Source organism: Oncorhynchus masou, chromosome 15, assembly GCF_036934945.1.
Source record: "Oncorhynchus masou masou isolate Uvic2021 chromosome 15, UVic_Omas_1.1, whole genome shotgun sequence".
NCBI lineage: Eukaryota > Metazoa > Chordata > Actinopteri > Salmoniformes > Salmonidae > Oncorhynchus > Oncorhynchus masou.
Window position 1 is genome coordinate 16,396,541 of NC_088226.1, and position 16,261 is coordinate 16,412,801.

General features: G+C 45.0%; 1 protein-coding gene across 2 annotated transcripts in view; it reads left to right on the plus strand.

The window, feature by feature from the left end:
* LOC135555759 (voltage-dependent L-type calcium channel subunit beta-1-like) overlaps positions 1–16,261 on the plus strand; it is a 37,475-nt gene that overhangs the window by 15,799 nt on the left and 5,415 nt on the right. For both annotated transcript variants that reach the window (XM_064988467.1, XM_064988468.1), the window contains exons 3-10: positions 4,732–4,851; positions 5,202–5,324; positions 5,628–5,764; positions 6,249–6,316; positions 9,710–9,738; positions 13,467–13,547; positions 13,652–13,710; positions 13,860–13,969. In XM_064988467.1, coding sequence (XP_064844539.1) covers positions 4,732–4,851; positions 5,202–5,324; positions 5,628–5,764; positions 6,249–6,316; positions 9,710–9,738; positions 13,467–13,547; positions 13,652–13,710; positions 13,860–13,969 — 727 coding nt within the window. The remainder of the gene's footprint in view (positions 1–4,731; positions 4,852–5,201; positions 5,325–5,627; positions 5,765–6,248; positions 6,317–9,709; positions 9,739–13,466; positions 13,548–13,651; positions 13,711–13,859; positions 13,970–16,261) is intronic.

A 16,261-nucleotide genomic window follows, 5' to 3' on the forward strand; every position in this document is an offset into this window, starting at 1 on the left:
GAACAAGTGAGATAGTTACATAAAGAGAGCACTCAAACATTTGACAAGTGAGCCAGGCTGTACTCCCAGTGCTGGGCTGTAGTGTACAGTATACCAGGCAGGGAACGCTCCGCTCTGAGCAGAGCCCCCCCAAGAGAGGAGGCCAGGCCAGCGTTTTTATTGTGTGGTATGGGTGGATTAGGGTCAGCCAGAGAGGCTCAGGTTACCAGGCATCACGGGTGGTGGAAGTGGACGAAACCATAGCCACTTCATGAGTAATTTATCAGTGCTAATATTAAATCCGGGCCTTTTTATCTCTATCTCCCTCTCTCTCTGACACGCCCACACTCAAACACATCAAAGCGCCTGATCAGATGTGATTCAGGTTTGCATATGTGTTTTGATGCATCCACTTCACACTCATATCACACCAGCCAAGTGTTATGTGCCAGACAGTAATGTGTGTATTTGATGAGTAGGCTTGAATGCAGGCAGGCAGGCAGCCAGGCAGGCAGGCAGCCAGGCAGGTTCCCTTTGTGCCTCCGGGTTATTAATAAAGGGTGAAACAAAAGAAATGCCACAGAGAGGTGGACCTGATGACAATTATAGGTGATTGTTTGGGATATTTGCCTCAAGCCATTCAAAATGAGGTAGGCACCAGGCAGTAGTACAGAACACACTACAGTACATATTAAGGTCTAAACAGAGATGGACAGAACACACTACAGTACATATTAAGGTCTAAACAGAGATGGACAGAACACACTACAGTACATATTAAGGTCTAAACAGAGATGGACAGAACACACTACAGTACATATTAAGGTCTAAACAGAGATGGACAGAACACACTACAGTACATATTATGGTCTAAACAGAGATGGACAGAACACACTACAGTACATATTATGGTCTAAACAGAGATGAAGCAAAGCATAGTGAGATGGGAAAAGCCAGGCAGTGGAAAATAACATGTTGAGAGAAGGGACAGAGTGAAGGAGAGAGAAAGCGGAGGGAGAGAGATCCCAGGGGAGAAAAAAAAACGGATTATCACGTTGGGCACAAGGCCTTGATTGTGTAATACCACAGAGATGAAACGGGAAGAACATTTCATATCACCATTATAGTGACCAAAGTGATCACAGTTATCAGTATTATCGCGGTTTTGTTCAAATATGCTGGAAATCGTTTCATATTGAAAACTAACAAACAACAAATACAATTAGCAGCACGATGCACTTTTTGTGTGTATAAACGTTAAAATAATAACATTTAGCATTAAAGATGGCACCATGTGGCCATGAGAGTTTGACGTTTCCCTAGTGCAGGTTTAAATGAACACAACCTTAAGTAAGCAAATCAAATAAAGAAACAAACAAATAAAATTAGCAGCACTCACTTTGTAGTGAGGCACGGCAACCTCCATCAGCCTCAGAAAGCCAGGCCTCTCAATTTGAAATGGCATCATATGTCCTTTGCGATGTAATATGAAAGGCCTGCAGTGAGGTCTTGGAGCATTTTTTTTGATGTGGGTGCATGAGCTGTCTGTGTCACAACTGTAGATGAGGGAGCAGTAGCATGACTGGGTTTGCCTGCCGCAAGCCTGTAAACGAGGGAATGGCAAATGTACTTATTATTATTATTGGTGTTTTATTATAATTATTCACTTACACACACACACACACACAGTCAATCTTCTGTGTTGCATTTGAGTGTATGCGATGACATCCATGCACTATTGACATAAATACAAAATGAATCTTAAGAAGACCGTTATAGTAATTGCAATGAGCCCAACAATTGACCTAAATACAGAAGTCTTCTATAGGATTCTATAGTGTTTCTGCTCTCGGAACACTTTTACAACCCAAGTCGACGTCTGCCGGATTTTTAAATTAACAAAATATGTTGATTGGGTGACTAGACTCAGCAAAGAAATAAACGTCCTCTCACTGTCAACTGCGTTTATTTTCAGCAAACTTAAACATGTGTAAATATTTGTATGAACATAACAAGATTCAACAGCTGAGAGACAAAATGAACAAGTTCCACAGATATGTGACTAACAGAAATGGAATAATGTGTCCCTGAACAAAGGGGGGGTCAAAATCAAAGTAACAGTCAGTATCTGGTGTGGCCACCAGCTGCATTAAGTACTACAGTGCATCTCCTCCTCATGGACTGCACCAGATTTGCCAGTTCTTGCTGTTAGATGTTACACCACTCTTCCATCAAGGCACCTGCAAGTTCCTGGACATTTCTGGCGGGAATGGACCTAGCCCTCACCCTCTGATCTAACAGGCCCCAGACTTGCTCAATGGGATTGCGATCTGGGCTCTTCGCTGGCCATGGCAGAAGACTGACATTCCTATCTTGCAGGCAATCACGCACAGAACGAGCAGTATGGCTGGTGGCATTGTCATGCTGGAGGGTCATGTCAGGATGACCCTGCAGGAAGGGTACCACATGAGGGAGGAGGATGTCATCCCTGTAAAGCACAGCGTTGAGATTGCCTGCAATGACAACAAGCTCAGTCCGGTGATGCTGTGACACACCGCCCCAGACCAAGACCGACACTCCACCTCCAAATCGATCCCGCTCCAGAGTACAGGCCTCTGTGTAATGCTCATTCCTTCAACGATAAACGCCAATCCGACCATCACCCCCGGTGAGACAAAAACACGGCTCGTCAGGGAAGAGCACTTTTTTCCAGTACTGTCTGATCCAGCGATGGTGGGTTTGTGCCCATAGGTGACGTTGTTACCGGTGATGTCTGGTGAGGACCTGCCTTACAACAGGCCTACAAGCCCTCAGTCCAGCCTCTCTCAGCCTATTGCGGACAGTCTATGCACTGATGGAGGGATTGTGTGTTCCTGGTGTAACTCAGGCAGTTGTTGCCATCCTGTACATGTCCCGCAGGTGTGATGTTTAGATGTACCGATCCTGTGCAGGTGTTGCTACACGTGGTCAACCACTGCGAGGACGATCAGCTGTCCCTCCTGTCTTCCTGTAGCGTTGTCTTAGACATCTTACAGTCTGGACATTGCCTCCTTGCAGCATGCCTAAGGCACGTTCACGCAGGTGAGCAGGGACCCTGGGCATCTTTCTTTTGGTGTTTTTCTGTAGAAAGGCCTCTTTAGTAGTGTCCTAAGTTTTCATAACTGTGAACTTATTGCCTACCGTCTGTAAGCTGTTAATGTCTTAACGACCGTTCCACAGGTGCATGTTCATTAATTGTTTATGGTTGATTGAACAAGCACGGGAAACAGTGTTTAAACCCTTTACAATGAAGATCTGTGAAGTTATTTGGATTTTTACGAATTATCTTTGGAAGACAGGGTCCTGAAAAAGGGACGTTTCTTTTTTTGCTGAGTTTTCATAACTTGTTATCGTGTGCAATGGGCGAATAGTCTGCAGACACACAAAGCAGCTGAACAACGTGTCGTGTTTTTACAAGAGTATGTAACACTGAAAGCTTCAGTTTCCGTTTTTTTTTTGTTGCATGTTCTGCAGACAGGGTGACCATCTTAAATTAAGTTTCCCTCAGCACTCTTGTGAAACCCAAAATACAACCACACTTCAGATTTGGTCCTCTTAGAAGGCTGAAAAATCTCCCCAGCGCCGTCACTGCCTTCCGCCATGTTTTCACACGAAACAAAATCCACGTTGCATGCTGCCCCTGCGTCAGAAGGTTGCTAACTTTGGTTGATGCTGGACAGTATTTACAGTGCCTTGCGAAAGTATTCGGCCCCCTTGAACTTTGCGACCTTTTGCCACATTTCAGGCTTCAAACATAAAGATATAAAATTGTATTTTCCACAATCTGTGGAAAGAACTGAAAACTGCTGTTCACAAATGCTCTCCATCCAACCTCACTGAGCTCAAGCTGTTTTGCAAGGAGGAATGGGAACATTTTTCAGTCTCTCGATGTGCAAAACTGATAGAGACATACCCCAAGCGACTTACAGCTGTAATCGCAGCAAAAGGTGGCGCTACAAAGTATTAACTTAAGGGGGCTGAATAATTTTGCACGCCCAATTTTTCAGTTTTTGATTTGTTAAAAAAGTTTGAAATATCCAATAAATGTCGTTCCACTTCATGATTGTGTCCCACTTGTTGATTCTTCACAAAAAAATACAGTTTTATATCTTTATGTTTGAAGCCTGAAATGTGGCAAAAGGTCGCAAAGTTCAAGGGGGCCGAATACTTTCGCAAGGCACTGTACCTTGAGTTTTTAAAACTGTGGCAATGAAACATGGTTTTAATGATAATTAAAATTTGAAATGGTATACTAATAGTCAGGAATTTTCCCTTGGTTTGTTATGAAACCGGTAACTGTTTCATCCCTAATTCCACACACACCTCAACAGTCAACTCATTTCTCTCCCCCATGTCTGTCTGTTGGTGTTTGTTATGGGGAGGTGTGTGTGTGTGTGTGTGTGTGTGGTTCCAGTAATACTATTGCTGTCTTTATTGTCCTTACTAGCACAGGGGTTTTATTCAAGGACGTGTGGTCATGCCATAGAATACGCTTGTGTACACACACACACACACACACACGCACACACGCTCGTACAAACATACAGCACACTAGAAAAAATGACCATGCCACTATCTCCCACATTCTCCTTCTTTCCTTCTCTCTATTCCTCCTATCTCTCTGCCCTCTTTCTTTCTCTCTCTCACACATAAACCCTCACTCACTCTCTCACTTCCTTACTCTGTCCCTGTGTGCGTGTGTGTGTGTTGCAGGGCTCTGCCGACTCCTACACCAGCCGGCCGTCGGACTCAGATGTGTCCCTGGAGGAGGACCCAGAGGCGCTGCGGAAGGAGGCAGACCTACAGGCCCTCGCCACCCTCGAGAAAGCAAAGGTCAGAGGTCACCAATGCCCTTCCCTGTGACCCTGTCCCTCTGTTATACAGTACAGCCATACAGAACAGCACAGTCTTTAACCATTCACCCCGACCCTAACTATACACCTGACTATTCTCGCTAACAGTGTCCCCTCAATATTTTAGGCACACGGTTAACACATATTATAACATATATTTCTATTCAATTAACATTCATTAACAGTCTTTGTGACATAATAGACATTGAGCGACATGAGTTTAGTATCTCATCCGGTCTTGTCCACCCTGTCGCCCTCATGTCATGCGTCATTCTTATCCTCTATTCTCATTCTTTGTTCTGCCTTTTTTTTTTGCTCCCACCTCCCCAGACCAAACCAGTAGCCTTCGCTGTGCGGACGAATGTGGGCTACAACTCTGGGCCCAACGACGACGTCCCAGTGCAGGGCATGGCCATCTCCTTTGAAGCCAAAGACTTCCTACACATCAAAGAGGTACCAGAGCTGCGTAAACAACACTGGGCCGCCTTATTTCTTATTGTTAGATTGTTTCTGAAGATGAGTCAGTCCCCATACCCTTGAGCTTTACGAAGACGGCGGGATATTGTTCAGTTATAGTATGAACATCCGGTTCTATATATATATATATATCTGATTGATGTGTCGATAAGCAAGCTAAGATGGCGGCGGTGGTTGCCTTGGCAACAACAGCAGGGGCTCTGAGCGAGGGAGGAGAAGACCGGTGTGTGTATTATTGGGTGGTATTGAGGTGTTTGTCTGTCTGTGTGCTCTGTGCAGAAGTACAATAATGACTGGTGGATTGGGCGTCTGGTGAAGGAGGGCTGTGAGGTGGGGTTCATCCCCAGCCCAGTCAAACTGGAGAACACCCGGCTACTGCAGGAGCAGAAGATGAGACAGAACCGCCTCAGCTCCAGGTACTGGCTGCTGCCCACACCCACGTCCCCTGGCACACATCACCCTGTCACTTTACGGCAACATAGATCAGTTACCTATCGGCTCCGTCATATCAGAGCTGTTATCCAACAGGGTTGGGCACAATTCGAATTGAAGGCAGTTCATTCAGAAAGTGTTTTGAATTTGAAATAAGTAGCGTCTACTTTTCAGTTTATTTGCGAAGTCATTGAAAATAAATGCCCTTTTTTCGATTATTCAATTGTCATTTTAGTTTACTTTCTAAATTGACTGCCTTCAATTCGAATTGAGCCAACCTTGTTATCCAATTAGCTTCCACAATGCATGCAACATAATACAGTACAATGATCACCAAATCAACAGTCACTACTTCACAATTAAAAATAGGAAAAGTTCAATTTATTTTCAATGACAATTTTTTTTCAGTCCACCTCACTTTTCACCAGCAGACATCCACTCATTGTTCTCTCCTCCACCCTCTTACAGTAAATCTGGTGGCAGCTCCAGCCTGGACGTTGCCACTGGAACACGCAGGCCCACCCCTCCTGGCACAGGTAAGGTCAGGGGTGGGAGTCATCTTCACCTCTCGGCTGGCTAGAAGAGACACACACACTACAGCACTGTGTGTGTGACGATAGATATAGCCCTCTGTCGCGGCCTGTCGCTAATATTCCGTGTAGATTTTAATTGGATAGTTGGTGATCCATGATGAAACGGATATCTGCAGTGTGGAGGGGAGCGTCTCAGTGGGTGTGCTGCTGATACTGGAGTGAGATAGACAGAGAGAAGGAGAGGGGTCCTAGCAGGTCATTAGTATGGCTAACAGGACCAGCCTGAAATAGAGCTGAGGGTATAGTGCTCCTCTCATTAAATCTGATCACTACGCTTGGCCAGACCAGGGAGGCATCCCAAAGGGCACCCTGTCCCCTACACAGTGCACTAGTTTTGACCAAAGCCTTGTTGGCCCTGGTAATGCTTTAATAGGAATAGGGTCCGATTTGAGACTCAGCCCATACCTTATGTGTTAGCACTGAGCAGCAACAGTGTAGTTCAGTTCAGTCATGCTGCTGGATAGACAGTACGGTTCACTGAGACGGAGGGAAATAACTAGACATAGAGACAGAAGGAAAGATTGATGGTGTGGAATTACAGAAATATATACACTACTGTTCAAAAGTTTGGGGTCACTTAAATATCCATGTTTTTGAAAGAGAAGCACATTTCCACTAAAATAACATCAAATTGATCAGAAATACAGTGTAGACATTGTTAATGTTGTAAATGACTATTGTAGCTGGAAACGGCAGATTATTATTATTACAGAGACCCATTATCAGCAACCATCACTCCTGTGTTCCAATGGCACATTGTGTTAGCTAATCCAAGTTTACAACACCAGTCTCAACGTCAACAGTGGTGACTCCGGGATGCTGGCCTTCTAGGCAGAGTTCCTCTGTCCAGTGTCTGTTCTTTTGCCCATCTTAATCTTTTCCTTTTATTGGCCAGTCTGAGATATGGCCTTTTCTTTTCAACTCTGCCTAGAAGGCCAGCATCCCGGAGTCACCTCTTCACTGTTGACCTTGAGACTGGTGTTTTGCGGGTACTATTTAACGAAGCTGCCAGTTAAGGACTTGTTAGGCGTCTGTTTCTCAAACTAGACACTCTAATATACTTGTCCTCTTGCTCAGATGTGCACTGGGGCCTCCCACTCCTCTTTCTATTCTGGTTAGAGCCAGTTTGCGCTGTTCTGTGAAGGGGGTAGTACACAGCGTTTCTCGCATGGAAGAGCCTTTATTTCACAGAACAAGAATAGACTGATGACTTTCAGAAGAAATGTCTTTATTACTGGCAATTTTGATCCTGTAATTGAAGTCACAAATGCTGATGCTCCAGATACTCAACTAGTCTGAAGAAGGCCAGTTTTATTGCTTCTTTAATCAGAACAACAGTTTTCTGCTGTGCTAACATAATTGCAAAAGGGTTTTCTAATGATAAATTAGCCTTTTAAAATGATTAACTTGGATTAGCTAACACAACGTGCCATTGGAACACAGGAGTGATGGCTGCTGATAATGGGCCTCTGTTCGCCTATATAGATATTCCATTAAAAATCAGCCGTTTCCAGCCACAACAGTCATTTGCAACATTAAAAATGTCTACACTGTATTTCTGATCAATTTGATGTTATTTTAATGGATAAAAAAATGTGCTTTCTTTCAAAAACAAGAACATTTCTAAGTGACCCCAAACTTTTGAATGGTAGTGTACATGTTTTTATCAGATAAGAATTGACTGGGAGTGAGTTCATTGAATAATTGAATTGAAGACAGACGGACTAGATCAGACACGTAGATTGACTGCAACTGGCGTTGTTTCTCTGTTGATGGATGACCTAACAATGATGGATGTGTTACGTTAAAACACGACAGTTATAGTATGGTTCTCTGTATCAACCATATTTGTTATACCTGAACTGATATACCAAACCCCTCTTCCTGCCTGGCTGTGCCGGCTTAAAACACCCTTACCCACATCCAAAACACAGAGCCCTCACCACCGTAACCAGTCCCAGCACACAGCAAACCCCTCTTCCTGCCTGGCTGTGCCGGCTTAAAACACTCTTACCCACATCCAAAACACAGAGCCCTCACCACCGTAACCAGTCGCATCACACAGCAAACCCTCCTCAGGGCAGCTACACACCTTTTTCTGCCTCCACCTCCTAGCACCTCTTCTTCTCTGCTCTCTCTCTGCTCTTTCTCTCTCTTTTTCTCGTCTCCGCCACTTCTTATTCAGCAGTGGATAGCTCTCTCTTCCACCTCCTTTCTCTCCACATCTCTCGCTTACTCACTGTTCTGTTTTCGATCGCTGTTTTTCTGACCTGGTCATACACTGATTTCGTAGTCACCTATTGACTTTTTATTTCAGCACTGTTATTTCTGGTTCAGAACGCTGTCATTTCTCCCATTTCTAGATCTCAGATCGGAGTCTGTCCTACTCTCTGCTTTTGATTGCCTTGTCTTTTATTGATTACCTTTCTTATCATGCCTTTCTTGTCCTCCTTTTTCTCTTTCCTCCTTTTTTCTCTGTCCTCGTTTCTCTGTATACATCTCCACTTTTTCTTCCTCTTTCACTATTGCTCGATATTCTTTCTCTCTCTCATTCCCTGTCCTCTCTCTCTCTACCCCGCCCCACCCCTCAGCTCATGTGGACATGTCCACGATGGCTTTTGACCTTGACCCCCTGGACCTGGATGCTGAGGAGTCCCCTGAGCCCCAGGGTGACCCTCGCTCCCCCAAGGGCAGCGCAGGCAGCGTCACCTCTCCCCAGGGCCAAATCCACCGCCTGCCCTTCTTTAAGAAGGTAAAGCCCTCCAGGGGCCCCAGGCACTACGGCTGCTTCCCCTCCCCACCTCCCTTCAACCAAACCCCCCCCTACTGCACGCAGCTATGGCCCAGTCCTAGGCTATAATAAACTTTGTCTGTCCCCACTAGCCCCTCCTACACCCCTCATCTCTGACTTACTGCCCTAAACTGACCCACCGTTCCCGCCGCTAGCTAGCGCCTGTCTGACTCCCTAATCGCGATTGGCCCCTCTGTCTCTGGTCACCATGGTAACACCGAGTTATGTTTGCCTGTGCGTTTCTGCGCTGATCAACTGGGGGAGGGGTTGAGCGAAAGACGACCCTGGACATGTTCATACATTCACCGATGCAAAAGCAATGTATGGATATTCGTCGACGGTGCGACTCTAAACAATAAATGTCATTATTGATCAGACTACAATGGGTGTGGTCTCCGCTGTACTATTGAACAGCTCCACTCCCAATTCCCAACTAATCGTCACCTGTCAATAACAACACGTCCTCTGTCTCTTGTGCTTTTTGTCTCTTTTTGTCCCTTTCGCTCTGTCTTCTCGTGGGGGTTGTGTGCGGAATGGTACTGTAGGTGGTCCGGCTAAACAGAAACAGAAGTCGGTGAGTCGGTGCTGCCCTTTAATTGACCTTTACCTTCTGTTCTGTCTCATCCTCCTCCTCTTCCTCTCTGTTGTCTCTCCATGTTTCTCAGTCTGCTCTCGTGTCAGCTTATGCTGGAGAGAGTGGGAGGTGACTGGATTTGAACATTTCCTCATTTTTGTCAAGTTTTTCACTTATTCCCCAAGAAGAAGATTTCCGTGTTGCAGTTGTCCCCAGGGATATTGTGTTCCAAAATGATCAATGAAGAAATTCTGGGAAATTATAGGGAGGAACTGTAGGAAGGGAAATGTTAGTTCCACCCCCCAAAATGCCAGCAGGGCTTCCATTTGTCTCTCTCGTCAGAGCTGATTGGGTAAACACGGGCTGTCAGTATGCAGTCAGAGCTGATTGGGTAAACACGGGCTGTCAGTGTGCAGGCGTGTCACGGCCCCTGTCACACACGGTTCTGGTGAACGTTAATGCTCCCTGATGTGTTTTCATTCCCATTCTGGATGGCTGCTTTGAGTGACAGCCAATAGCCTATCATCAGCCCGCCTCGCTATCCCTCCCTATTTCAGAGCTGTCAACACAGCTTTGATCCCGTAGATACAGGAGACTGTGGAGGCAGAGGCATGCTTTGTCCTCCAATAGCAAAAACTCTTTCTATAGATTACGTGAAAGTTCATGTTATTCAGAAGAAGCGACATAAATGGTGATCCACAGTACATCTCCCTCAGCACTGCCCCTCTAGAGATGAGCACCGTTTGGAAAAGTTCTTAAGTGTATTTTTTAGATGTAGTGAATCGTAATGAGGTGAACTGCGTCCACTGCCTGGTTGTGGAGGTGTGGCTTTATATAACGGAACTTAGTGGAGGAGCGCTCTTCAAGCCTCTATACTACTGCTCTCAGTGCACTAAAGTGCTGCATGGAATACAGAGGAGAAGGCGTGCTGAGAATACAGAGAGCTGACACCGAATACACACGAGCACCCTACAGGTGTAGGATCTTAATTGGATCCCTTTTTGTTGCTGAGAATCTTGAAGCTCATTTGCATTTCCTGCAGCGTGATTTACATAAGTTTACTGAAAACCCACACTAGCACACCGTTATATTAACAGTATTGCACTCTTCATGCACACTACTTTTGGCCAGCTAATAGACTAACCATGGATCAACCAACGTTATGGACTAAGCCTTCAAATGGGTCAAATGAAGAGCCTACATCTGTATTCTCCTCATGCCTTCCTCTGTTAGTGGATAGACCATGGGACCTGTTCTCCTCTCACCTGTCATTCCAAAACAGGAGGCTTTCTATAACAGAGCAGATGCTTATAGATGCGGTGTTGGGTAGATGAATCATGCTCCTCATGATTCATATTGATGGAATGTTAATGTATGCATTTTGTTTTACTTGTTAGAATATTGATTGACTGTGTGTGGGTGTTTTGCGTAAGAGTGCATGTCATTTTCAATGTGATTTGAGTGTTTGAAGTAAGTGTCTTGAGAAATGTATGCTCTGTATGTTGGTTCAAAATTAGGTATATTTTTGTAGGTTTAGTGTGTGCTTGTTTTCCGTTTTCTCTGGGCCTAAAAACCCATTTTGCTTGGTGTCTATCTGGCTTCTTTCTATACAGCAAGAGGGGTCTACCACACAGATACAGTGGGGCAAAAAAGTATTTAGTCAGCCACCAATTGTGCAAGTTCTCCCACTTAAAAAGATGAGAGAGGCCTGTAATTTTCATCATAGGTACACTTCAACTATGACAGACAAAATGAGAAAAACAATCCAGAAAATCACATTGTAGGATTTTTAATGAATTTATTTGCAAATTATGGTGGAAAATAAGTATTTGGTCAATAACAAAAGTTTATCTCAATACTTGGTTATATACCCTTTGTTGGCAATGACAGAGGTCAAACATTTTCTGTAAGTCTTCACAAGGTTTTCACACACTGTTGCTGGTATTTTGGCCCATTCCTCCATGCAGATCTCATCTAGAGCAGTGATCTTTGGGGCTGTTGCTGGGCAACACAGACTTTCAACTCCCTCCAAAGATGTTCTATGGGGTTGAGATCTGGAGACTGGCTAGGCCACTCCAGGACCTTGAAATGCTTCTTACGAAGCCACTCCTTCGTTGCCCGGGCGGTGTGTTTGGGATCATTGTCATGCTGAAAGACCCAGCCACGTTTCATCTTCAATGCCCTTGCTGATGGAAGGAGGTTATCACTCAAAATCTCACGATACATGGCCCCATTCATTCTTTCCTTTACACGGATCAGTCGTCCTGGTCCCTTTGCCCCAATGCATGATGTTTCCACCCCCATGCTTCACAGTAGGTATGGTGTTCTTTGGATGCAACGCAGAATTCTTTGTCCTCCAAACACGACGAGTTGAGTTTTTACCCAAAAGTTCTATCTTGGTTTCATCTGACCATATGACATTCTCCCAATCTTCTTCTGGATCATCCAAATGCTCTCTAGCTAACTTCAGACGGGCCTGGACATGTACTTAAGCAGGGGGACACGTCTGGCACTGCAGGATTTGAGTCCCTGGCGGCGTAGTGTGTTACTGATGGTAGGCTTTGTTACTTTGGTCCCAGCTCTCTGCAGGTCATTCACTAGGTCCCCCTGTGTGGTTCTGGGATTTTTGCTCACCGTTCTTGTGATCATTTTGACCCCACGTGGTGAGATCTTGCGTGGAGCCCCAGATCGAGGGATATTATCAGTGGTCTTGTATGTCTTCCATTTCCTAATAATTGCTCCCACAGTTGATTTCTTCAAACCAAGCTGCTTACCTATTGCAGATTCAGTCTTCCCAGCCTGGTGCAGGTCTATAATTTTGTTTCTGGTGTCCTTTGACAGCTCTTTGGTCTTGGCCATAGTGGAGTTTGGAGTGTGACTGTTTGAGGTTTTGGACATGTGTTTTTTATACTGATAACAAGTTCAAACAGGTGCCATTTAATACAGGTAACAAGTGGAGGACAGAGGAGCCTCTTAAAGAGGTTACAGGTCTGTGAGAGCCAGAACTCTTGCTTGTTTGTAGGTAACCAAATACCTATTTTCCACCATAATTTGCAAATAAATTCATTAAAAATCCTACAATGTGATTTTCTGGATTTTTTTCTTCTCATTTTGTCTGTCATAGTTGAAGTGTACCTATGATGAAAATTACAGGCCTCTCTCATCTTTTTAAGTGGGAGAACTTGCACTATTGGTGGCTGACTAAATACTTTTTTGCCCCACTGTACATACTGAGAGAGTTATCTTTGACTGGAGCCACAGTCAGGTATGCCTTTTGGCTGGACAAAAGCTCCTGAGAATTTTAAGATATCAATAATGGCTCTTACCATTCTCCATAGCTCATTCTGATCCAGTTGAATTATAGTTTATTTCATTTGCTATGACTGGGAGAGCAGACTTGAGAAATGGAAATGAGTGCTTTCTGTGAACATTTTTTTGCGCTTGGTCTATGTGCTTTTATCCTCTCCAAGAAAATAAATGGTCTCTGTCTGAAAAGCTTTATATATCATTCTGACTGTACAGAGAGAAGGGAGAGTGTTGACATAATGTTGATTTATGTGTGTGTTTCTGTGGCTGTAGGTTGTGTAGAATCCGTACGTGTGCGTACAAAGTGGCTATAGGTTGTGCGTCTCAGAGTATGCGTGAGCTCTGTTCGTGTGTATGCCTTTGTTCAGACACAGTGGTTATAGTGTCTCACCCCGCTCTTGGGGCTCTCCTGTCTGACTCAGATGGAGCATGTCCCCCCTTACGACGTGGTCCCCTCCATGAGACCCATCATTCTAGTGGGGCCGTCACTGAAGGGCTATGAGGTAAGGCTACTGTGTAGCTCAATCTCCCCAACTGTCTTCATGGTTTATTATACCGGTCATATCCCCACGCCTCAGTTGTTCTTCTTCTCCTCGTCTCCCACCAGGTGACTGACATGATGCAAAAGGCTCTCTTTGACTTTCTCAAGCACAAGTTCGAGGGCAGGTGAGTTTCAGGCTAGCCAGAGAACATGGCTGAAATATTTTTACCATATTTAGTAAAGGTTGAAAACGTCTTCAACTTAGTATTTCGTTTAACCTGCTTTAAGATGTTTCCAGTTCTCAGCCTTGATTGGTTGATCGTGTTTCTTCCAGGATATCCATCACCCGGGTGACCGCAGACATCTCCCTTGCCAAGCGCTCGGTCCTCAACAACCCCAGTAAACACACCATCATCGAGCGCTCCAGCACCCGCTCCAGCCTGGGTAAGACAGGACCAGTAGGGCAAGACATCCTTGTACCTTTCTTGTACCTATAAGAAAACCATTGATCACAATAAGCGCCAGGACTGGCTCTGTGCCTTTCCAACACACACCCTCGTGATCCATTTCAAAAAGCTTTGTTAGTTCATGTCTCTTATCATACGTTGGGCTATTGTGTTGTTACCTTTCACTGTCAGCGTTGTCATATATCAATCTTAGCTTGTGTAAGTATTTGATCCGGCTGATGACCTGCCTGACTCTAAATGAAATACCAGTTTGTACTTGGACAGTTTGTACTGTCACCGAGTATTGGGATAAAGATATTTAAAAGTATTGTTTCTGTTGGTGATAGCTACCTGGTCAGCAAAAGGTCAGGGAATATTGGATGTTAGCATCTATTGATAACATACAGGAGGGAGCCTCATAGTCAATTGAATTGAATTACACAAATGTTTTTACTTAGGTCATCAATCCGTTCCATTTGGCATAGATAGTCTTCGATATCAGTGAGTAGGGCTAAGCACAGGACAGCAAGGCCCCTCTAGAGGAGAGGCTAGCTGAGCAGAGAGGGGCAGTGTAGCCTGCCCATGGGAACCTGAAAGGGTTGTTCTACCTTTAATTACTCACTGCCCCTCTCTGATCTGGCCTCTTCTCTTTCTCCATCCTGTCTTTTCCTACCCTCCACCCACCTGTCCCTCTCTCCCACCTTCCCTCCACTTGCTCTGCGTCTCTCAGACGTACTGGGTACGTATGCTCTCAACCCCACGAGGAAGACAACCAAGAGCTTTTTTTCCTCTGTTCTCCTCCCCTGTCGGTCTCTCACTACTCTCCTCATACACTCATACCTCATGCATCTGTCTGCCTGTCTGTTCCTCACACATGTATGTGAAAGCCTGTTGCTTGCAGTAATAACAATTTGAACTAAGGCTTGGAAAGAGTAGACTAATTACACAGCAGAATGAGTGCTCGGTGGGTCTGGTGGCTCTAGGCTGCTCAGCTGAGCGTCTGCCTGCTGTCTGTCTGTCTGGGGTTATGGGGAAATGTGATAGCGGGCCTGGGGGGGCAACTGTGATCAGGGAGGAGTGTACAGGGGAAGTTGATACTCCCCCCCTCCATCCCCCATTGCCTCCCACCCTGTGACCCAGAATTAGGGACCCGACTGTAAAGCAACATGTAACAACACTTTACCTACAAGGAGCCTGTATGCATACTGAAACTCAAGCACAATTAGACTTCATGTGTTTTATATACCGTACATCATTGGTTACTACCAATCTCTGATACAGGGAACACATTCTTCACAGAGATGCAGTGTAAATGGAGGGAATTTGGAGGTTAATAAAAGCTAGGACAGTTTGTTAGGTTTTCATTACTTTCGGTAAAGTTCATTTCTCTTATCTCTCTGCGGAGCTTCTGGTCGCTGCCTTCCACCTGCAGGTTTAATTCCCTTTCTACTTCAGCCCTTCAGAGGGAGACCGTCTGAAGCCCACAGCCCCTCTGCAAATGACCTGTCCCCTGTTTATGTAATTGTGGCTGGGGTTGCTACCAGAAGCTCCACAGAGAGATAATGTAATTGTGGCTGGAACACCCCCCCCCCCCTCCAAAGAAATTGAACACACATCTGAGCGTATGATAAATGGGGACAGCCACACTGTTAAACCCATACAGGCCGTTCTAGGGTTTTGCTGAAGGAGACTAAGAGTGTACAAAGCCGAGAACATCCAAGCCGACTAATACGTCTGCTCTGCCTGATAGCTCTCACAGCGAATGCTATTCCACTTCATCACTTTCAGATGCTGTTATTCGTTGACATGTTCAGGACGGTATATCAAGTGCCACCACATGCATCTCATTCTTACAAGCCTCCTTCCTTCCCGAGTTTGAGTTGATGTAAAAAAAAAGGTTGTGTTAGAGACGATGTTTGCCAGTTGCAAAACATCAGTTACTGCTCGTTGGAATGTGGCAACAGAATGAGAATGACCTTATGTTCCATTTAGTGGTGTGGAAATGGAATATCTAATGTGATGGGTTGTTTCACATGCACCGAACCTCTTGCCAAAATGTTGACATGCATGATAGTGTTAACACGCCACGTTTGCATGTGCGTGTATGTATCCTGTTTATTTTGAAAGTGTGTGTGTGTGTGTGTGTGTGTGTGTGTGTGTGTGTGTGTGTGTGTGTGTGTGTGTGTGTGTGTGTGTGTGTGTGTGTGTGTGTGTGTGTGTGTGTGTGTGTGTGTGTGTGAAATATGAGTTATCAAAGTGGCAATAGTCACACGGATCTCCCTGTATACTC